The 22925-nt window shown below is 45.5% G+C and overlaps 2 protein-coding genes across 2 annotated transcripts in view; one reads left to right on the plus strand and one right to left on the minus strand.

Annotated features, from left to right (window-relative positions):
* Nucleotides 1–5398, minus strand: part of LOC131680704 (uncharacterized) — a 24386-nt gene extending 18988 nt beyond the window's left edge. Inside the window, exon 1 of the mRNA XM_058961413.1 lies at nucleotides 31–5398. Coding sequence (XP_058817396.1) covers nucleotides 31–5398 — 5368 coding nt within the window. The remainder of the gene's footprint in view (nucleotides 1–30) is intronic.
* Nucleotides 5399–6446: 1048 nt separating this feature from the next.
* On the plus strand, nucleotides 6447–12593 carry LOC131680705 (bumetanide-sensitive sodium-(potassium)-chloride cotransporter-like). Its single transcript, XM_058961414.1, has 8 exons — nucleotides 6447–6488; nucleotides 9286–9670; nucleotides 9732–10267; nucleotides 10324–11300; nucleotides 11359–11618; nucleotides 11687–11966; nucleotides 12031–12304; nucleotides 12364–12593. The coding sequence occupies exons 1-8, from the start codon at nucleotides 6447–6449 to the stop codon at nucleotides 12475–12477; spliced, it is 2868 nt and encodes a 955-aa protein (XP_058817397.1). The 3' UTR covers nucleotides 12478–12593.
* The last annotated feature ends 10332 nt before the right edge of the window (nucleotides 12594–22925 follow it).

Consider the following 22925-nt stretch of genomic DNA (forward strand, 5'->3'; position numbering starts at 1 on the left):
AAATTTTGGCAATGCCCCTCCTGAACGTACCATCCTTGGTGCGGACAGTCACGACGCGTATGTTTCCATCGGTACTGAAGAACACTTCCGCCACACGTCCCAATCTCCATTTCTGGGGAGGTAAGTTTTCCTCCTTGACAAGCACCATCGTTCCGATTTTGATGTTGTCCCGCTTCTTGGTCCATTTTGTTCTGGCTTGTAAACTCGATAAGTATTCCGTCTTCCATTTTCGCCAGATCCGCTGCACGTAAGCTTGGCTTCGCTGCCAAAGCGCCAATCGATTTTCCGGAATATCTTGTAGGTCCGGTTCTGGAACAGCGGTGAGTGGTCTGCCAGTCAGAAAGTGCCCGGGAGTTAGGGCTGTATAGTCATGCGGGTCGTTGCTTAACGGTGTCAAAGGACGAGAGTTCAATATTGCTGCTACTTGTTGCACTATGGTATGAAGCTCATCGTACGATAATGGATTGTTGCCAATTGTACGACGGAAATGACCCTTAAATGATTTCACAGCCGCTTCCCACAACCCTCCGAAGTTGGGGGATCGGGCCGGAATGAATTTGAACTCGATTCCATCATCTTCTGCTGCACGAATCATTGAGTATTGAAACTGTTGGTCATTGAGCTGCTGGCGGAGTTCCTTAAGCTCCCGGTTTGCTCCCACAAAGTTTGTGGCATTGTCGCACATCACCAGACGTGGTCTGCCGCGGATGGCTACAAATCTTCTAAATGCTGCGAGAAATGCCTGCGTAGATAAGTCTGCGACAATCTCTATGTGCACTGCTTTGGTTGCGAGGCAGATGAAGATACCCACAAAGCACTTCACGGGAACGCTGCGGCGAACGGGATAACGAATATAGAACGGGCCGCAGAGATCTACGCCTACTTTCTGAAACACGGCTGCTGGATTTACTCTGACAGAGGGCAGATCTGCCATGATCTGCTCGTGTACCTTTGGTTTGCTCCGAAAGCATTGCACACACTGGTGAATTGTTCTTCGAGCGAGGTCCCGAATTCGAGTGGGCCAAAACTTCTCCCTGACCGATGCTATTAATAACTGCTGACCGGCGTGAAACAATTTCCGATGATAGTGACTGATGATAAGTTTGGTCAGAGGGTGCTGATGATGTAAAATCATGGGATGTTTGCGGGTTTCGGGGATGGGCGCGTGTGCTAACCGCCCACCCAGGCGTATGATTCCATCTACTAGCTGGGGATCATAACTAATAAGTATGGACGACGATTGCACTTGTCGACCTTTTGCTAAATGACTGATTTCTTCCGGAAAGCTCTCCTGTTGCGCCAACCGGACCAAAGCGGTGACTGCTTCCTCATATTCGACGAACGATAATTGACCTCTGCGTCTATGTGATACACTGCCTGCTTTAGTATTGTACACAAATCGACGAATCCACCCTGTCATGTGAACAAGGTCTGGAAATGACGAGCGTAGCGAGAAAAGTTCGTTTGGTGGCTTTGCTCGAGTGGAAAGAGTCACTGATGATTTTTCTTCTAGCAACGATTGGTCAGGTTCTAGAAGAACTTCTGTGGTTATGGGCCATGTACTGCGGTCATGACTAACCCACTGTGGGCCTTCAAACCAACGCTTCTGATATTGAAGTTGGGCGGGCGCCATGCCCCGCGAAATTATGTCTGCCGGGTTCTCCACACCGGCCACGTGATTCCAAACACCTGATCTGGTAATGTGTTGAATCTCTGACACGCGGTTGGCGACAAATGGTTGCCAACGGGATGGAAGCGAGGACAGCCAACATTTGACAATCATTGAATCCGTCCAGAAATACGCCGGCATGGGCGTTTGAATACTACAGACGAGTTTTCCGTACAAGTGACTTAGGAGTAAGGCCGACGAGAGCTCCAATCGAGGGATTGATTGCCTTTTTTTCTTTCGATCTGGATCTTCTAGTGGTGCAACCCGTGATTTCGCCGTGATCAACCGTACGGTGACTGATCCATCGGCCGATGTGCTCCGGAGGTAGAGACATGCTCCATAGGCGACTTCCGAGGCGTCACAAAACCCATGGATCTCTGAACTGACGGAGGTAGTGCTGAATCCTGTCCAACGTGGAACGTGAAGCGATTCCAGCGCAAGGAGGTTTCTTCGATATTCCAGCCAGAAGTTCTGGGATTCGGTTGCAAGTGGTTCATCCCAATCGCACTTCTGCTTCCATAGTTGCTGAAGAAAGATTTTGGCTTGTACTATCACGGGGCCAATCAGACCAAGAGGATCAAATAGACGAGCTGCATCGGCTAGGACGATTCGTTTTGTAATGGGAAAATGATCGTTCCATGTGGGTGATCGAAACATGAATCTATCGGACCGATGCTCCCACAGCAATCCCAAGGTCTTTACAGGTGAACTGGACGAATCTAACTCCAGCGTGGTGCGATCATCGAGCAAGTTTTCCGGCAAGTCTTCTAGGAGTTGTGGTTCGTTAGACACCCACTTCCTCAAGGTGAATCCTCCCGACTCGGTCAATTCTACCATCTCCTGGACCAACAACTTTCCATCTTCGATTGTGTCCACTCCTGTCAACATGTCGTCGACGTAAAAGTCTTCCTTTAGAGACTTAGCAGCATTAGGGTAGCTAGCTGCTCCTTCTATTGCCAGCGTTTGAAGGCATTTAGTTGCTAAATATGGAGCGGATGCAGTTCCGTACGTGACCGTAGTTAGCTCATACGTACGGATTGGTTCATCAGCAAAATTCCTCCACAAGATTCGTTGGAAATGCTGGTCGCTCGGCTGAACCTTTACCATGCGGTACATTTTTTCTATGTCCGCAACAATAGCCATTCGGTGGAACCGAAAACGAATGGAGATAGATAATAGATCCTCTTGGACCACGGGTCCGACCATGAGCGCATCGTTGAGGAAGATGCCACTAGTCGTTTTGCACGAAGCATCAAAGACAACACGCAGTCTAGTAGTAGTGCTGTCTGGCTTCAAGACCGCGTGGTGCGGTAAATAATATACTGGGTTTGGTTCAACTTCATCGGACACAAGCTTCATGTGTCCGAGCCGTAAATATTCGCTGATAAATTCAGTATATGGTTGCAACAACTCAGGTTTCTGGTGGAGTCGTTTCTCCAGTCCGAGAAATCGTCTTGTCGCTATGGCTTTTGATTCTCCGAGTTGCTTGATTCGATAATCTTTCTTTGGAAGAGTGACAACGAATTTCCCATCTTTATCGCGCACCGTTGTATGATCGAAAAATTCTTCGCACGTCGACTCCTCCACTGACAAAGTGCTCTTGCTGTTGCATGATTCCAGTTCCCAAAATTTTGTAAGTAGATCACGAAGATCGAGCGATGCACACGGGTACGAAATGGTTCTGGAAACTCTAGCTGTACCACTGGCTACACGACCTGATACAATCCAACCAAAAACTGTTTTCTGCAGCGTTGGTCCATCTTTTGAAAGCTTCAGTTTTCCGTCTGTAAGCAGATCATAATAATACTCTGCTCCTATGATAATATCTACCGGGCCAGGTTCGTTGAATCGGGGATCCGCGAGGTTGATGTCGTCCGGAATAGACAGTTGCTGAATATCGACAGATTGAAATGGTAAATCGGACGTGAGCTTTGGCAGGACATGAAGCTTGACGTTTTCGCAGTATGTGGAAATGTAGGTAGACCTTGGAGTTATCGTTGCTTCTACCATCGTCGTCGATTTAACGACCGATCCTCCAATTCCTGCAACTGACAGGTAGCTGGTCATCTCGGGTAAGTTCAGCTTCTGATACAGATTCGTGGTTATAAAACAATACTCGGAGCATGAGTCCAGAAGCGCTCTCGCAAACTGGACGTTTCCGTAAGGATCAATCACTCGCACCATGGCGGTGGATAACAAAACTTGTCGTGCTGGAGTGTAGGTGTTAGCAGACAATGTGTTGGTGTTTCCCAAGGAAGTGTGATCTGTGGTAGGTGGTTGGTGACAGTGTGATTGCAAGTTCGTGTGTGCGACAGGGAGTGAGTTCGTAGTGGGTGCTGTGTTGTGACTGTGTGTGGTCTGGTACTGTGGCTGTGGTTGTGTTTGTGAAGTGCTCGCTATTGATGGTCTGTTCTGCGCATGCGGGACGGAGTTGTTCTGCGGTATAGATGATGCAGCTGCTCCGCCGTTCGTCGCTCCATTGTGCAGAAGCGTGTGATGTTTCTGCCTACAGTATTGGCAAAAACCCTTTGTACAGAATCGAACCATATGCGATGGAGAGAGACAATTTAAACACAGCCCACGACGCTTTACGTGCTCGTACCGCTCAGTGACCTTCATCTTTTGGAACCTTTGGCATTTGAACGCAGAATGGGGACCTTCCCCACAGAATGGACAACGATTGGCAGCTTCAGTTGTCGCGTGAGAATGACTGACGGTGAAACGAGGTTTCTTCATCTCTGTCTGGCAGGGTTTGGCTGGGGCAATCGACTGAAGTACAGCACAGTGATTGCGAAGAAAATCGACTAACTCATCATAGGTAGGAACCTCCTTAGAACAATGGTGCGATTCCCAATGGCGGAGAGTAACAGAGTCTAGCCTAGAGCACATCATGTAGACGAGGATGGTACTCCAGTTCTGAGTGTTTTCGCCGATCTTATCTAACATTTGCAGATTCCGGTCATACTCACTGAGCAGATGGCTCAAACCGTCGTAACATTCGCGTTTCATTGGTTCCACAGCAAAAAGTGCATCAAGGTGAGCCTTTACAATTAGTTTCTTGTTTTCGAAACGTTTCTGGAGCAGATCCCACGCTATTTTGTAGTTCGCCGCTGAAATCTCTATAGTACAGATTTCCTGCAGCGCGTCGCCTACAAGCGATGACCGAAGGTACGTGAATTTGTCTATCTCTGTTAGTTGGTGGTTGCGGTGAATTAGGCTTATAAACATGTCTCGGAACGTGACCCAATCTCGAAGTTTGCCTCCAAAATTCGGGAGTTTAATTTCTGGCAGCTTCACCTTCGAGAAAGCACTGGGAGTTATTGGTACTGGTGCAGTTGATGACTCCGAAGACGTTGAAGCATGGGCCGTTGGGCCAAGCAGTCGCTGCAATGATGCCCTCAACTCGCAGTAAGTGTCTTCAGCTTGCTGTATGACAGAAGATTGTTCAGCTTCCCGCCATTCACTGAGTGCTGCTAGTCGAGCCTCACGATTGCCTGGGTCTTCCTTCGACTCTTGTCTCTCCTTCTCCTCTGCATCTTCCATGATCATATCTATTTTCCTTCTAATTGTGTACATCTTCTTCATTGCACCTTCTAGCATCTCCAATCTGGTTTCGACATGTGCTTCATGCTTCTCTCGCTTGAATCCCTTGATGAACTGCTTCACACCGTCGAACGTGCTTCGAATCTGTCGCTGCTGCAACTTTAGATCCTTTAGTTCACTTGACATTTTTAATTTAATCACTCTCGAACCACTTTTCAAAATCTATTTAATTAGTTCACTCTCTAAAAATTCAATTCACACTGTAGTCTATGTTTAGTTTCAATATTATTCTGAAGTTCACTATTTTCCACTCACTTCACTACGACCGAAATACCTCCACGTCCGCGCTTGACAGAAACAGACCGTATTAAAGTTGACAGCAGCAAGGGAAAACAACCGAGCGAACAACAACCAATCAGAAAAAACCAGCAGATACCAAGACCAACCGTCAATCGAACTCAAGGGCTCCGAAAGTCACATGCAATCAAAAAAGACCGTAGATACACACCATTTTCAAATTTATTTTTGGGTCAACCAACATGCTAACGTCACACCACAGATCATGCAAATTACTTCCCTTTATTTCGTTGATCCCAGTTGGCATTGAGTTGTCCTACGTCCTTCCTGAGTCACAAGTGAGATGATCGCCGAAAATCCGCTTTTCAACACGTGGCTCGTTGATCACCGAATACTGCCTAACAGCAGCCGTTGTCTTCACGATGCACAATGGCCGTCGCACTACAATGGGACCCGCGCGTGCCCACGCTGTTCGCAATGGCGTCGAAGCACTGACGCCTTTGAACGTTCTTTGTCTTTTCCGACTTTCCCACGGTCCACCGGTCCAAGAATCCGGTTCGAAGGACCAAAAAATGTTCGAGAATTACCTTGGGACCGAGGGAAACAGTAGTGTCGGTCTTCAATTTAATTACAACTACCACGTGTGCGAAGGTGAAACTTTAACAACGAACTGAACTGGGAACGATTTCATCCAGTTTCACTCACGGTGTTGTCCGGCGGATTTTAGCTACTGTTACTGAACTAATTTAATTTCACTGTCACAGAACTTCGGTATTGAAAAATCACGATGACTTCTAGTCAAAACTCTATTTTATTGCTCGACTGATTTATTGAGTAAATCTAATTTGATGCAGTTTCAACAACGGGTGTATTTCGACTAACTCATTTTACTATATTGAACGATAGCGATCTCGAGTGGTGAATATAATAAACGATCATGTCCGAAAGCTACTGGTTACTACCTGCTGATAACGATCGGGTAATGTGAAACAGTGATAAGCGCTGATACGGGATAAAAAGAGAGATGACAATTATAGATTTGTGGATCCCGTTTGGTTGCCAGAATCTACCCTTTTCTTAGGTTTGAACAAGGTGATCAGAATCAAAGTCAGCATGTCTAATCAATTCGCTACAAAGGTGACTTTGATCTGCCAAAACCAAATCAATTGTTGATAGATTCCTTACAGACGAATAGCACGTAGGAAACAAAATTGAATAATAACCAGCAGAGCAATTATTTAAGAGTAGTTTACCGTTGGAATTGCTTCGAGCATTATTCCAGGATCGGTATTTGGCGTTAAAATCACCGATTATGAAGAATTTCGACCGATTTCTTGTTTGTTTTGTAAATCTCCTTTCTTGACAGGAGTTTTTGTAAATCTCCTTTCAAGAAATTAATTTGCTCGCCAGTGTACTGAAAAGGCAAATAGGCTGCAATAATAAAAATGATACCGAAAGCAGTTTCAACTTCGATACCCAAACTCTCGATCACCTTGGTGTCAAGAGACAGACAGGTGTAACAGAATGTTTGATCCTGTGATTAACCGCTATTGCGATTCCTCCGCCGGATCCAACAATTCGATCAAAACGATGAATAACAAAATTAGAATTACTCTTCAATTTAATATTTGGTTTTAAAAAAGTTTGGGTCAAAACGGCTATATGCACATTATGTATCCTCAAAAAGTTGAAAAATTCATCTTCGCACGTTTTTAATGAACGAGCATTCCAATTTAATAAATTTCTAGTCAATATTAAACTTTAATTTCATTACAATTTTGTTAGCAAATTCCCACCCATCTTGAAAATCTTCAAACATGGAGGTAGAATTTAACATAGCAATCATCATAGGTAACATAGATTCTTGCAAGTATTTTAATGTTTCTTCCGTTGCGCTACCTAGTTCCATTGGACTAAAGGAAGCGTTGGGTGCAAACGATTTTGTAGGCGTGGTAGCCGTTATTTTGGCCTTGTTACCTGCCACTGAAGCATAAGATGACACACCATTGTAGGATGGTGTGATGTAGATAGATAGAGAAGTTGTTAATCTATTTTAAAGCGGATTAACACGTTTGGGCTTGTTTTCTTGAAGTGTACATGAAGAAGTAGGTAAATTGTTTATTTGATGTTTTTGTTGCCTAGAACGAGAATTTATAATTTTTTCTCGAACAGGACAAGCCCAGAAATTCGATATATGGTTTTCGTTACAATTAGCGCATTTGAAACTTTTTTGTTTTTGTTTGTACCGGACAAGTATCTTTTGTGTGCGATTTATCTCCACAGATCATACATTTGAAATCCCAAAGCCTTGGCATCTACGACACTGGGTCAGATTTTGCATTCTGCCTCCATATCGTCTATAATGTTCCCACTTTACTCGCACGTGGAACATAAAACGTGCTTTTTCTAATACTTTTAAATTATTAACCTCAGTACGGTTAAAATGAATTAAATAAAGCTCCTGGATAATTCCAAACGTACTGGCGTATTATCGCCGCTAGCCTGTCTCTTCATAAGAATAACTTGTGAAGGAGAAATCTTTCAATTCGTTGGATATTTCATCCAAACTTTGACCTTGTGGTAACCCTTTCAAGACAGCCTTGAATGGTCTATCTGTCTTGAATTCACATGAATAAAATTTATATAACTTCTCCGTAAGATACTGGAGTAGTCGTTTGTGGCCAATCAATTCCTCCGCTGTAACTCGACATTCTTCACTTCGGCCAATCTGAAAAGAGACTTTCACGTCCAGAAGGAACGTCGAAAGCTCAGTTCGAAAGGCTTTGAAGTCGGAGATCATCACTGTTATAGGCGGAGGTGATTGCGTTTTCTTCTCATTGGCATTATGCACAATGCGAGAAAATTTACAAATTTCATCCGCTTCACATTCGGATAAAACATCAAATAAGTTGCTGCAATCAATTGAATTTTCGGGTGGAGAAGATACCCTTTTCCATTTAGTTTTAATTTTTGGCACACGGCCTTTCTGGGATTACCCAAGCATGTTGGAAGAATTAAATATTTAACGTTAACACTATAGTTAATAATGGAGTGACCTCATATTTACATTGTTTTTGGAGCCTGTTCACTTCGAGACACTTTCTTCGACAGTTCGGTGATGCAGAAACCAACTGCAATTCTATGCGATGTGAACTGTATTGGACATTCTATTCGTTAGGATGGGAAAGATCAATTATAATTCATGGTGGTGTAAAAGTCAATTTAATTCAACGCTTGGTCTCGTTCGGATGATGAAGATTGTTCTGTATCATGATTTCAGCTGTAGATATTCAGTCTGAAAGGTTAAACGGGTTGATAGATAATGATGATTTATAGTGAAACTGATTTACATTTATTGTCAGATGGTGCCTAACGTGGTAGATTGACTGGGTAATGGTTCGTTGCCTGGAAACGGGATCACTTGCGATAAACGATCATATTTTAAGAACGTAGCAGATCCTATTATCATTCGATTAAGCGGTGCTTTGGAAGAGTAATACTTGCGATAAACGATCATATTTTAAGAACGTAGCAGATCCTATTATCATTCGATTAAGCGGTGCTTTGGAAGAGTAATATTTGTGCTAATATAAATTTTATGTTACACTTTTCATTCAAGCGATCTTCAATACTATGCGCCTCTATTGGGCTATGCAAGCTAAGTTTGGACTTGTTTGTCTTATCTGTGGCTTAGCTCCAGTCACATGTATGGTTCCATGCATTTAATACTCTATTAGGTTACTAATTCATAATCATCTACCCATTTGTCTTTACAGGATTGCAAAGAAGAGGAAGATAAACCGGATGCTCACGGTCACGGTATCAAGCTAGGATGGATCGAAGGTGTACTAATACCATGTCTGCTCAACATCTGGGGTGTAATGCTTTTCCTGCGGCTCAGTTGGGTAGTGTCGCAGGCTGGCATCATTCATACTTTGATCATCATCGTTATCTCCTACTTGGTGTGCGTAATCACCGCCCTGTCGCTGTCGGCTATCTGTACAAATGGACAGGTCAAAGGCGGAGGAATCTACTATCTGATTTCACGCTCTTTGGGACCGGAGTTTGGAGCATCTGTGGGTATAGTGTTTGCCTTCGCGAATTCGGTAGCAGCTTCGCTGAACACAATTGGATTTTGTAATTCTTTGAATGATCTGTTAAGTACGTTTCGAGCACAGAAGACAAAACAGAACTTGTAATCGGAAGTCTTCTTTTATTCCAGAATCGTTCGGGACAAAAATCGTTGACGGTGGCGTGAATGACGTTCGAATTGTGGGAACTGCTGCTATCATTGTTATGGTTGTAATATGCGCAATCGGGATGGAATGGGAGGCGAAGGCACAAAATATCCTGGTAGTTACAATTGTAGTTGCCATTTTCAACTTCATGATCGGCGTGATAATAGGACCAAGATCCGACAACGAAATAGCACATGGTTTCATGGGATTTTCGACGCAAGTTTTCACGGAAAACCTGAAACCGGACTACCGGTACAGCGAAAACGTGAACCAAAACTTCTTCACCGTTTTCGGAATATTTTTCCCCAGCGTTACAGGTGTACAGGCTGGAGCAAACATCTGCGGAGATCTGAAGGATCCTGCATCCGCGATTCCCAAGGGAACATTGCTGGCTTTGCTGATCTCAGCTATATCCTACATATCTTTTGTGTTCTTCGCTGGAGCTGCCGCTGTTCGAGATGCTTCTGGAAATATAACAGACCTGGTTAATGGAACTTTTGTTTCCTGCACTGCAGAAAATGTAAGTTGTTTTGAAAAATGCAATAAACTTTTATTCAATTTCGTTTTGTTTTGCAGAATTGCGACTATGGCTTACACAACGACTATACAGCGATGCAGTTGATGTCACTCTCCAGTGCCATCATTTACGCTGGATGCTTCGCGGCAACTCTCAGTACCGCTTTAACAAATTTGCTTTCGGTTCCCAGGATTATCCAAGCACTCGGTATTGACCGTATCTATCCAGGCCTTATCTTCTTTTCCAAAGGATACGGAAAGCACGGAGAACCCTATCGCGGATATGTACTGGTGTTACTAGTATCCGCACTGTTCGTTTTGATTGCAGATATCAATGCAATCGCTCCCATGATTTCCAACTTTTACCTGGCTTCGTACGCTCTGATCAACTTCTGTACTTTCCACGCGGCCACCGTCAAACCACTTGGATGGCGACCAACGTTTCGTTTCTATCATCCCTGGCTCAGTCTAATTGGTTCGATACTATGCGTCGCAATAATGTTTATGTTAAATTACACTTTTACAATCGTCACAATAGTGATCATCTTCATTTTATACCTGGTAGTTGTCTATAGAAAACCGGACGTTAATTGGGGTTCCAGCACCCAACAACAAACCTACAAAAGTGCACTCTCGTCCACGTTAAAACTACAAACCATTGGAGATCATGTCAAAAACTATCATCCCTCGGTACTGGTTCTGACGGGTAATCCCATGAATCGTCCACCTCTACTCGATCTAGCGAATCTCATCACGAAAAACCACTCTCTAATGATAGTGGGAGACATCATCAAGGAACGACTGTCCCATCGGAAGCGTCAGGAGCAAAATTCGCAATGTACCAAGTTTCTGGAAGTTGGTAACATTCGTGGATTCTATCAGCCTATAGATGGACTCTCATTCGAAGAAGGTGTTCATGCGTTGATACAAACTTCCGGTGTTGGCAAACTTTCGCCGAACATCGTTCTAATGGGTTACAAATCTGATTGGATGACATGTCCGGTAAAGGATCTACTAACGTATTATAATGTTTTACAGTAAGTATTATAATTACCATTGCGAAGGTTTTCAACGTTACATTATTTCTTTTAACAGTGATGCCTTCGATTGCCGTATGTCAATTTCAATTCTACGTCTTCAAAATGGATTGGATTTCTCTCATTTGCAAACCGAAATCGTCTCTACACCTAGTGTCGTGCCGGCTAGCAATGGAAGCAGCAACAACTTCCACGGGATATCTACTATTGCTGTAAATGGGCTTAAACCTTCTCAAAACCTAATGCACATCGATTCCAACCTCAATCTCGAATCATATGCAGATAGCAACCACACAACGATGACAACTCCTCAGCCATGTAAGTCTGCCAAAAGTAGATGATTCAACTAGATAAGTTAATTCATTGTCAATTTTTGTATAATGCAGCACCTCTGCCCAACCAACAAATGCAACGGTTAGCCCGTGACAGTATAGTGTACTCTACACGTGGTGGTTCGTTTGTTTCCAAGGAGATCCTAGATCGTTTGAGTGTTTTCCAGCGCAAGCAGCCCAAAGGAACCATCGATGTTTGGTGGCTTTACGACGACGGCGGTCTCACGATGCTAGTTCCGTACATCATCTCGATGAGATCGAAGTGGTCTCAGTGTAAGATTCGTGTGTTTGCTCTAACGAACCGACAGATGGAGCTAGACGTCGAAGAGAGAAAGTAAGGTCCAATGATAGTTTTTTTACTCCTATAAACAAAACTGATTCCCACCTCCGTCTTCCAGCATGGCAAATCTCCTCAAGAAACTACGAATCAACTATTCCTCGCTCATCATGTTACAGGGCGTTACAGATTCTCCACGACAGGAAACTGTCGATATGCATCAGCGATTGCTGCGAAACTTCGGGGACAATGATGCCACCCATATGCCGATTAGTGAAACGGACAGGCTTGCACTGCAGGAAAAAACAAGCCGACAGCTGAGGTTACGTGAAATGCTGCTGGAGCATTCCAGCAGTGCAAACTTGATCGTTATGTCTATGCCTATGCCTAGATTGGTGAGGGTTAAGTTATAGAATGTAACTTGAAGTTCGATAATTGAAACTATGTTTTACAGGGTACGGTATCGGCACCACTCTACATGTCCTGGCTTGAAATGCTGACAAAGGATATGCCTCCATTTTTGTTAGTTCGGGGTAACCAGACGTCTGTTCTTACATTCTATTCCTGATTTGTAAGTTGTACTTAGTAGAATAATGCACCAGAAGTATTATTTAATTCTTATTTATATATTCAGAAAAGTATTATTTTTAGATAATAAAACGTTATGAAACAGAACATATTTTAGATTTAATTTATCCTTTTCATTAGAATCCACACAATAAACAGTTTCCTAAATTTTGCCAAATGTATGTTTCTACTCGAATTTAAATGTACGGTATCCATTGCTTAAAATGAAAATAGACGATGCCCACTTTAAACACCCATTCAGACGTTGTTAAAACTATATAGCTCTAAGCTGCTTTCTATTTTCAGCCCGGAGTCAAAATCTGCCAAGTGTGTAAAGTTTTCGTCGGTCGAGCCTTTTTTGTAAAAATGTAGGATTCACAACGATAAATATAAAAAATAGGACGGAAGTATTTATGATCAAATAACGACGGAACGAACTCATTCGGACGAGCCGGTTTATCAACTCATGCGCAGTACTATCACAGCAGAGAGTTACATCTAACACCTCTTCCATACCAAGACCGTGGAAATGTTAGGCGATTTCTCCTGTCGAGTATATGCAGATTTGTACTGCTTAAGTATTCCATCAATTCAGTGCTCCTTAAGCTGATATCTGAGCTACCCCAAATTATGGGGCTGGCATTTGCATGATACAACCCTTTTGAAATCATCAGACGGGTATTATTCATTATGCGGCAAATATGCCGAGCAAAAGTCGTATATCCTGTTCATGTTTTGTTATTCATTTCGTTTATTTGATAAGGCACATTTGCGTTAGCTTAAAGGTGCCAATTTTTCCTGTCCCAGATTTGTTGTTTTACTTTCTAGCCGACGGCGCGGCTTTTTTGTTCCCTTCGCTACTTCCTCTACAATTCGGAGAGTATACTCGTCACTACTATGTTCACCACATCCCTGATATGCTCATCGTTGCACGTTTTTCCGACGATATTGTCGATTGTCATCCATACCCTTTCGAACTTATTCGAAACTAGGGCCTTCGAAGATCACGTGTTTCGGTGTCTCATGCCCGTTCACACACTTCGGGCTATGGAGTGCCGAAGCATGTCCAAACTGATGCACGTACTTCCGAAAGCATCGGTGCCCGGACAAAAACTGTGTCAAATGGAAGTTCACCTTTCCACGCTTTCTATGCATCCAGGCCGACACATTTGGGATGCGTCGATTTCTGCGCCTTGTCCCACTCTTGCTACCACTTAGCCAACGAGTCCACTCTGACCTTGCATTTCGTATATACCTCCGCTGGTAGCATTCCACGTCCTCAGCTAGAGTGATGCAGATGGGAGTCGTTTGCATTACTCTAGAAATAACGCATACTGCCTCCGATGATAGTGCGTGGATATTCTGTACGCAGCGCAGCAGTACGCCATACCTCAGAATTGAGGATGAGACACCTACCAGGAGACGTCTCGTGCTGCATCTTGCTCCTCCGATGGTCGGTATGATCCATGCCAATACGTTAATTGTCCTCGCAGACTTCTCACATACACTCACATAGTCGACATGGCTGTTGTAATTTTATCGGTCGTCGACCATCAAACCCAGGTGCCGACTTCCCCGGGGCAGTTGCGGTGTTAACACTCAATTTTACATTATATTCCAGTGCGTTAGGCCTGAGATACTCCAGCCTTGACCCTAATCAACCTCTGCCCCATGTTCGTCTTGTAGGCCAATACTCGGATCTGAAAGTAACTTTTCAGAACCTTGCACAAATAGTCCGAAACCAGCATTCTGTCCAGCACTACGGTGATAGCCACCCAGTTGGCGCTGTTGAACGCGTACTTCACGCCGATCGTTGCCATGGCGCGATAGCGATTACCCCTTCTCTTATGCTTCAATGTTATCTCCGCGCTCACGATGACTGTGCAGATGTCGTCCACCATCGAGATCCCTTTCTGGAAACTGAGCGGCCTCTTTTTTTTACAATGGAGAAGACGTTTACGTCCTAACCCAGTACACGTGCTATTGGTAGGTGTCCAAGCTACCACACGGGGTGTACTGGGGGCGTGTCGGGCTCGAATGGTGACGCTGCCATTAATACCGACTAAACTCCATTGGGCTCCGCCATCGTTCCCCCCAGGAACTACCTCTCGGTATTACTTCTGGGGGGATGGCTGTACTTGATGTACTCATTCACTCTCGCTCACGTGTTCATATGTCCTGTATGAGGCTTACTTGGGTGCTCTCTCTATCGCACCTTGATTCACTCTCTAACACTCCACATGAAGCTGACTTTTGTGCTCACCTTTTTCGTTCCTTGCGAGGCTGACGTGTGTGCTCACTAGGGTGTCCCAAAATGACATCATGTTAAAAAAGTCATCGGGCTCACTTCTTAAATGAAAGGTTAGGGTATTAGGACCACTTTCTTCTTCGGAGTGAGTTTGCTAAAACGCTTCCTACTGGTGGCGACTTTTGATTTTTTGAAAAATGGGCCGATTTTGGATAAAATTTTAAATTTATGCCTGTTGAAGTGGTCCTGAACTGTCTTAGATTTTTTCAGCATTTTTTTATTTTTCTGGAGATCCAAACGGAGAAGTTTGGTTAGTTAGTTTGTACAAATTTGGAATTATAAGAGCGGCATGGCCATTAAAACTTAGTAAAAAGTGAAATTTTTGGTGTTTTTCAGTATTTTTTCTTCAAAACTGGGTATCTACAAAATTTTAAAAGTACAGAAAACACTTTATATAGTTGAGCCGAATTCAGGGGCGTAATTTTGCTGAAGAAAGTGTATAGCTACGGCCAATGGGGTATAAGTTATTTACGTTTTTGTTAAATAACCTTTTGACAGTTGGCGCTGTTGAACGCGTACTTCACGCCGATCGTTGCCATGGCGCGATAGCGATTACCCCTTCTCTTATGCTTCAATGTTATCTCCGCGCTCACGATGACTGTGCAGATGTCGTCCACCATCGAGATCCCTTTCTGGAAACTGAGCGGCCTCTTTTTTTTTACAATGGAGAAGACGTTTACGTCCTAACCCAGTACACGTGCTATTGGTAGGTGTCCAAGCTACCACACGGGGTGTACTGGGGGCGTGTCGGGCTCGAATGGTGACGCTGCCATTAATACCGACTAAACTCCATTGGGCTCCGCCATCGTTCCCCCCAGGAACTACCTCTCGGTATTACTTCTGGGGGGATGGCTGTACTTGATGTACTCATTCACTCTCGCTCACGTGTTCATATGTCCTGTATGAGGCTTACTTGGGTGCTCTCTCTATCGCACCTTGATTCACTCTCTAACACTCCACATGAAGCTGACTTTTGTGCTCACCTTTTTCGTTCCTTGCGAGGCTGACGTGTGTGCTCACTAGGGTGTCCCAAAATGACATCATGTTAAAAAAGTCATCGGGCTCACTTCTTAAATGAAAGGTTAGGGTATTAGGACCACTTTCTTCTTCGGAGTGAGTTTGCTAAAACGCTTCCTACTGGTGGCGACTTTTGATTTTTTGAAAAATGGGCCGATTTTGGATAAAATTTTAAATTTATGCCTATTGAAGTGGTCCTGAACTGTCTTAGATTTTTTTCAGCATTTTTTTATTTTTCTGGAGATCCAAACGGAGAAGTTTGGTTGGTTAGTTTGTACAAATTTGGAATTATAAGAGCGGCAGGGCCATTAAAACTTAGTAAAAAGTGAAAGTTTTGGTGTTTTTCAGTATTTTTTCTTTAAAACTGGGTATCTACAAAATTTTAAAAGTACAGAAAACACTTTATATAGTTGAGCCAAATTCAGGGGCGTAATTTTGGTGAAGAAAGTGTATAGCAATGGCTAATGGGGTATGAGTTATTTAAGTTTAATTTTTTAACATGATGTCATTTTGGGACACCCTACTGGGTATCTACAAAATTTTAAAAGTACAGAAAACACTTTATATAGTTGAGCCGAATTCAGGGGCGTAATTTTGCTGAAGAAAGTGTATAGCTACGGCCAATGGGGTATAAGTTATTTACGTTTTTGTTAAATAACCTTTTGACATTTTATGATATTCATAAAAAATAACACTGTTCTACAAAATAAAACAACTTAAGTGGGCTTAGTCCGCATATTATTTTTCGGAAAATAGAAGAAAAATGATGAAAAATGGCGTTTTTCGCTTGTCTCTAGTACATCAGAATCGGTTTTTATGAGCATTTGACGATTTTTTTTAAATATTTTCTATATTAATAGCCACCTAGCGGGTTTGAAAATCACTAAAATTAAACAAATATGTCGAGTTAATGGCAAGTTATGGCGTATATTTGAAGGCTGAATTGATTAACGTACTTACATTTAGTATATAAAGTCTTATTTTCATGTTAGGAACTTTGAAGTGGAGAAAAATGCAGAAGAGTGAGGTGAGTGCTGAAAAACTGATATTTACTGTTTAGATCACATAATTCCGAAATAGTCAAATTTGGGGCAAATATCCTCGAAAAAGTTTTACAACAGAATACAGCGCATCTTCTGACACAATCGTTTTGTTGAAGGTGCCTCCTAGAAGTAATTATGGAGAATTAACTCTTCAAAAAATAATTAGAGACTTGGCGTCATTAGCAAAGTTATTATTTTTATAATTTAAGTTACAAAAAAGTCATCAGTTGCTCATTAAACCTCGTCCTGACATACTAAAGACGTACAGAAAACGTCATTATTCATAATCTTCCTTCTATTTTTCGAAAAACAATGTGTGGTCAAAGCACATTTGAACTGATTTACTTTTTGGAACAGAATTATTTTTGATAAATTGCTAAAAATGTCAAAGGTTATCTACCAAAAACTTAAATAACTCATACCCCATTAGCCATAGCTATACACTTTCTTCACCAAAATTACGCCCCTGAATTTGGCTCAACTATATAAAGTGTTTTCTGTACTTTTAAAATTTTGTAGATACCCAGTTTTAAAGAAAAAATACTGAAAAACACCAAAACTTTCACTTTTTACTAAGTTTTAATGGCCCTGCCGCTCTTATAATTCCAAATTTGTACAAACTAACTAACCAAACTTCTCCGTTTGGATCTCCAGAAAAATAAAAAAATGCTGAAAAAAATCTAAGACAGTTCAGGACCACTTCAATAGGCATAAATTTAAAATTTTATCCAAAATCGGCCCATTTTTCAAAAAATCAAAAGTCGCCACCAGTAGGAAGCGTTTTAGCAAACTCACTCCGAAGAAGAAAGTGGTCCTAATACCCTAACCTTTCATTTAAGAAGTGAGCCCGATGACTTTTTTAACATGATGTCATTTTGGGACACCCTAGTGCTCACCTTACTCATTCCTTGCTAGGCTTACTTTTGTGCTCGCCTCTCCCATATCATGTGAGGCTGACTTGGATGCTCACCCTATCACCTGGTTCACCCTCGATCGTGCCACTCTATTGTACCCCTGTGGGACATTTTTCTTAGGCCCCACTTCTGACATACCATGCGAGGCTGACTTGTGTGCTCACCTTTTTCATTCCTTGCTAGGCTTACTTTTGTGCTAGCCTCTACCATACCATGTGAGGCTGACTTTTGTGCTCACCCTTAACATACCGTGTGAGACTGACTTGGATGCTCACCCTTTCACTCCTCTGCCACGCCACGAGGCATCGATAGCTAAGTCCCAACATACTACGCTACGACCCTCCCATCTTGGCATGAGGCAGTCCACTTATACGCCTATACACTCGCTCTTCTGCCTTGCTTCGGGGTGGCTGGGTTTACCCCTTACGCGGTTGCCAGTCGCTGCGTCAAACCTGCCTCAGCATGAACAGACCATTTACTGCCTTTTTTGCGCTCGGCCTTTTTCGCTCCAACTAACCAATCACAAGTTAGCCGTGCCCGTCGTCTGTTGCTCGGTTCGCCAAATTACCTGTAGCCTACAGGCAATCTGGGTGGTAGCAGCCGAGACTGCGTTCCACTTCTCCACCGATTGACACATCCGCTGAATAAGGGTATCAGGGGTTGTGTCCCAGCCACAGACGTCATTGCTCTTCTTTCGACTTCGAACCGAGGACATACGAACAGTATGTGTTCAGCAGTTTCGTCTACACCTGGGCAGTCCGGGCAGGCTGGGACCTCCGCGTGCCCGAACCTGTGGAGGTACTGTCGGAAACAGCCATGGCCTGACAGGAATTGTGTCAGATGGAAGGGAACTTCCCCATGGGGTCTTTTCACCCAGCTCGATATGTTAGGTATCAGCCGGTGGGTCCACCTACCTTTCGAGGAGTTATCCCACTCACGCTGCCATCTGGCGACTGAGGTCACCCTGGTGCGCTAGCGGGCATCTCTATTTCCACGTTGCTCGAAACACTCCTCATCTTCCCGAATGACCAGCCCGACTGCCATCATGCTCGCTATCACGCAGGATGCATCGTGTGATACCGTGCGGTGGGCAGATATCACTCTGAGGCACATCACGCGGTAGGTGCTCTCCAGTTTCTGTAGGTAACTGGTTACCCTCAGTGCTCTTGACCATGACGGGCCGCCGTACCTGAGGATAGATACGGCACTGGCGTCTACTGGCGCACACCTTTGAGCTGTTGGACATCATCCTCGATAGAGCCGCAACATCAGTCAACGCTCTCTTGCATCTTGACCCCAGGAGGGAACTTCAGTCTCAGAACCCCGTCATACACGAGGTTCCATAGCACCAGGCCAAGGATCGAGCCCTGCGGGACTCCGGCGGTAATCGGAACCCTTTTCTGACCGGCATCGGTCTCGTATAGCAGTACGCGGTTCTGGAAGTAACTTTCCAGGATCCGGTACAGACCCACCGGTAGGCTAAGCCGGTGTAACGAGAGCGCGATGGCATCCCAGCTTGCGCTGTTGAATGCGTTCTCCACGTCAAGTGTCACTAACGCACAGTATCGAATGCCTCGCCTTTTTCGTTGGATCGCAATCTCGGCAGTCTTTATCACTGAGTTGAGAGCGTCCACTGTGGACTTACCCTTCCGAACGCCAAACTGGTTGCTTGACAGGCCGTCCGTACATTCTGCGTACGGGGTTAGCCTGTTGAGGATAATCCTCTCAAGCAATTTGCCAGTCGTGTCGATCAGACAGATTGGTCTGTACGCCGATGGGTCGCCTGGCGGCTTCCCGGGCTTCGGCAACAGCACCAATTTCTGCCTTTTCCATCTATCGGGGAAAAGGCACTCGTCAAGGCATCTCCGCATAGCTAGCCTGAACATGTTCGGGTTCGCTATGATCGCTGCCTTGAGAGCGTTGTTTGGAACTCCATCCGGCCCTGGAGCTTTGTTCATTGCTAGGGATTTAGCCACTGCGAGTAGTTCTTCATTCGCCCGCACTGTCTCGTAGTGCAGGTGGCCAGGGGCTTGTGGCTCGGACCGGGAAGAGTACTTCGATAATCGTTGCCAACCGGTCCGGAGACCGTTCTGGGGGTGAGGAGCCCCCTTTGGTCTTGGCCATCACAATCCGGTAGGCGTCACCCCACGGATTCGCGTTGGCACTCTCACACAGGTTGTCGAAACACGCTCTCTTGCTGCTTTTAATAGCCTTGTTAAGGGCCAATTTCGCAGCTCGAAACACTTCACGGCGGTTCTCGCTTGCATCCTCCGTGCGAGCTCTTTGCATCCTACGTCTAGCTCTGAGGCAGGCTGACCGTAGAGCTGCAATCTCGGCACTCCACCAGTATACCGGGCATCTGCCGTTTCTTGGCAGGGTTTTTCTCGGCATAGTGGCGTCGCACGCGCGTGATAGAATAGCTACCAGCGCATCCCCGCTTGGACTGTCGGTGTTGGCCTCCAGTCCCAGGGCCGCGGTGAAAGCTTCGCTGTCGAAGTGATTGGACTTCCACTCGCGTACCTGACAGGGATCTCCCGCCCTCGGATGCTGCACACCATAGTTGATCCTAAAGCGGATTGCTAAATGATCGCTATGGGTGTAGCCTTCGTCTACCCTCCATTCCATGCCTGGAACCAGACTCGGGCTGGCAAATGTTACGTCAATCCTCGCATCCACCCCGTTTCTACGGAATGTACTAGCGGATCAATTAATAGCTAGCAAAGTATCGAGTTTCGCAAGCGCCTCCATTAGCGCTTGGCCCTTGCTATTTGTACAGCGGCTGCCCAAGCGTTAAAGTCTCCCGCTATGACTACCGGTTCCCGGCCCACTAGGTCTGACGAGAGCCTGTCGATCATCTGGTTGAACTGTTCTATGGGCCACCTTGGTGGAGCGTAGCAGCTGCAATAGAACACACCATTGATCTTGGTAATCGCAACACCCTCGGCGGAGGAATGTATTACCTCTTAAACCGGGAACCGTCCCGTTGTACAGATTGCCACCATTCCAGACCCGTCCGACACCCAATTGCCGTTGCCGGCAGGGATGTTGTACGGGTCTGATAGGAGGGCGACATCTGTCCTCGACTCCGAGACCGACTGCCACAGCAGCTGTTGGGCTGCTGCACAATGGTTAAGATTTAGCTGTGTAACGTTCACGGCTTCTTCTTATTTGCCTTGCTTCTTAGCGGTGCAGATAAGGCACTTGTGCGCCTTAGTGCAACCCCGCTCCTTATGCCCCTCATCGCCGCAGCGACGACATAGTTTGCTCCTGTCTATGCCCTTACACTCGTAGGATGTATGGCCGGACTCAAGGCACCGACAGCACCTATCCACTGAAGGCGGCTGGGGTATGCTAATTGGGCATACCGACCAGCCGATCTTCAGTTTACCTTTCACGGTAACCTTTTTGGCATCCGTCTTCAGTAGCCTGAGGTAGGCTACTTGGGTGCCGGAGGGTCCCCCTCTAAAACGCACAGAGGCCCGCTCGATTGTCACGTCGCATTGCTCCTTGACGACTGCGACGACATCGTCTGCGGTCGTGAACTCGTCCAGATGCTTGCACTGGAGTCATTTCCGCCCCTAACGACCTGACCTGGGCGCCTTCACCCAGGACCTCTTGGGCCTTATACACCGCACTAGATTGTGCGCCTCGCTTCAGCACCAGAAGCATTTCTCCTGTATTGGTGCGTCTCACGCTGCGCACGTCTTGCCCGAGGGCCGAGAGGCTTTCGGCCGCCCTCATCGACCTTAGGACGTCGGCGTATTTGTCCTTATCGGTTTTTAACCACAAGGCCTCACCTCTGTCCTTGTCCTTCTTCGCGGGCCGCGGTACATCCGGTGTCGGTGCCGGCTTCTTCTTGGGAACCAGCGTCCAGGTGTTTACACCTCCCTGCCCCGGTTGCACCGAGTTGCTGGTACCTTCCCTCTGCCCAACGGAGGCATTCTCGCCCCGGTTTACCTCAACCAAACGGCGTTTGGCCGTGACGGTTACTCGCCCTGTGATGGTTTTTTCACCCTCGCCTGGTGACCTCCTAGGGCGCTTAGCGTTTGACGCCGTCTTGCGCTTGCCCTTGCCTTTGCCCTTCGAGGGGAACTCATCCGCCGCTTCGAGCGACATGGCTGCTCCATAGAAAGGGAAGGGGAGGGCCCCTGTCTGGGTACCTATGTCGGCCTTCTCTTTTCCCTCCCTCTTAGAGCCCACTGTCTGGGTTCCTCTGTCGGACTTCTCCCGACATTCCACCCTCTTTGCGTAAGCCTGCTGTTCCTGTCTTGCGACACGCAAAGCCTTCCGGAGCATTAGCAGGCTCTGTTTCAGCTCCTTGCGAATATTTTGTTTCGCGCTAGTGAACTCGATAATTGCATCGAGCTGCTCCACCACTTTGCCCATCGCGGATAATTGCCCGTCCAGCGCGTTGGTAGGGCTATTTTCTACTACTGCTGGGGGGTCACTGGTGCTCTCGGATGCAGCACTCGTCGCTCCACTAGTATCCCCACGGGGGGAGACCTCGCCAAACCACCTCTAGCAAAGGGGTTCAGCACCTCCGTTTGTTTATTGTTTTTATTTGTATTCACTTCATTCATGTTGATACCCACGAGTTGCGTGAGAAAGAAAGGTCCGCCACGCTAGAGCTCCGCAGTAAGGGACGCTTACTGTGGGGGTTGCCCAGGTACCCCACAGGCTCCGTTAACGATCGAACATCTTTTTCACCCCCTCGATCACTCATCCCTCGGCAATGGTTGCTTCACGCCTTGGAATTGGGGTTATGACCTATCTTGCTTTACGTGGTGACCGCGGCCCAGATCATCACAACCATCCTCCTTTACCAGGGCTTTGGCCCTGTAGCTCAATAGTTCCAGGTACGTGTGTTATTACATATTGAGATCCGTCATTCGCTAGCGGATTTTGCACGTTTTGCCTCTACGATAGTCCGTTCTCACATTAGCGTAGCTCGTCAGTCTGTTAGGGATCACCCTTTCTAGAAGTTTCCCAAGGTGTATAGACCGATGCGATACTAGATCTCTTGGTGGATTCTCTGGTTTTGTCAGCAACGCCAGCTTCTGACTCATCCATCTATCCGGGAATTTCTGTAGAATTATCCTGAACATGTCCGGAAACGCCAGAATCACGCTTTTCACTGCCGTGTTAGGAATACCGTCCGGACCGGGAG

Source organism: Topomyia yanbarensis, chromosome 2 (genome assembly GCF_030247195.1).
Source record: "Topomyia yanbarensis strain Yona2022 chromosome 2, ASM3024719v1, whole genome shotgun sequence".
NCBI classification, from domain to species: Eukaryota; Metazoa; Arthropoda; class Insecta; order Diptera; family Culicidae; genus Topomyia; species Topomyia yanbarensis.

What these genes read in the sequence shown, in the direction of transcription:
- LOC131680705 (XM_058961414.1), top strand. Translation starts at nt 6,447, where the DNA reads ATGTCCGAAAGCTACTGGTTACTACCTGCTGATAACGATCGG. An exon ending in ACGTATTATAATGTTTTACA is followed by an intron (nt 11,301 to 11,358) that starts GTAAGTATTATA and finishes TTCTTTTAACAG; the next exon opens with TGATGCCTTCGATTGCCGTA. An exon ending in CTATGCCTATGCCTAGATTG is followed by an intron (nt 12,305 to 12,363) that starts GTGAGGGTTAAG and finishes TATGTTTTACAG; the next exon opens with GGTACGGTATCGGCACCACT.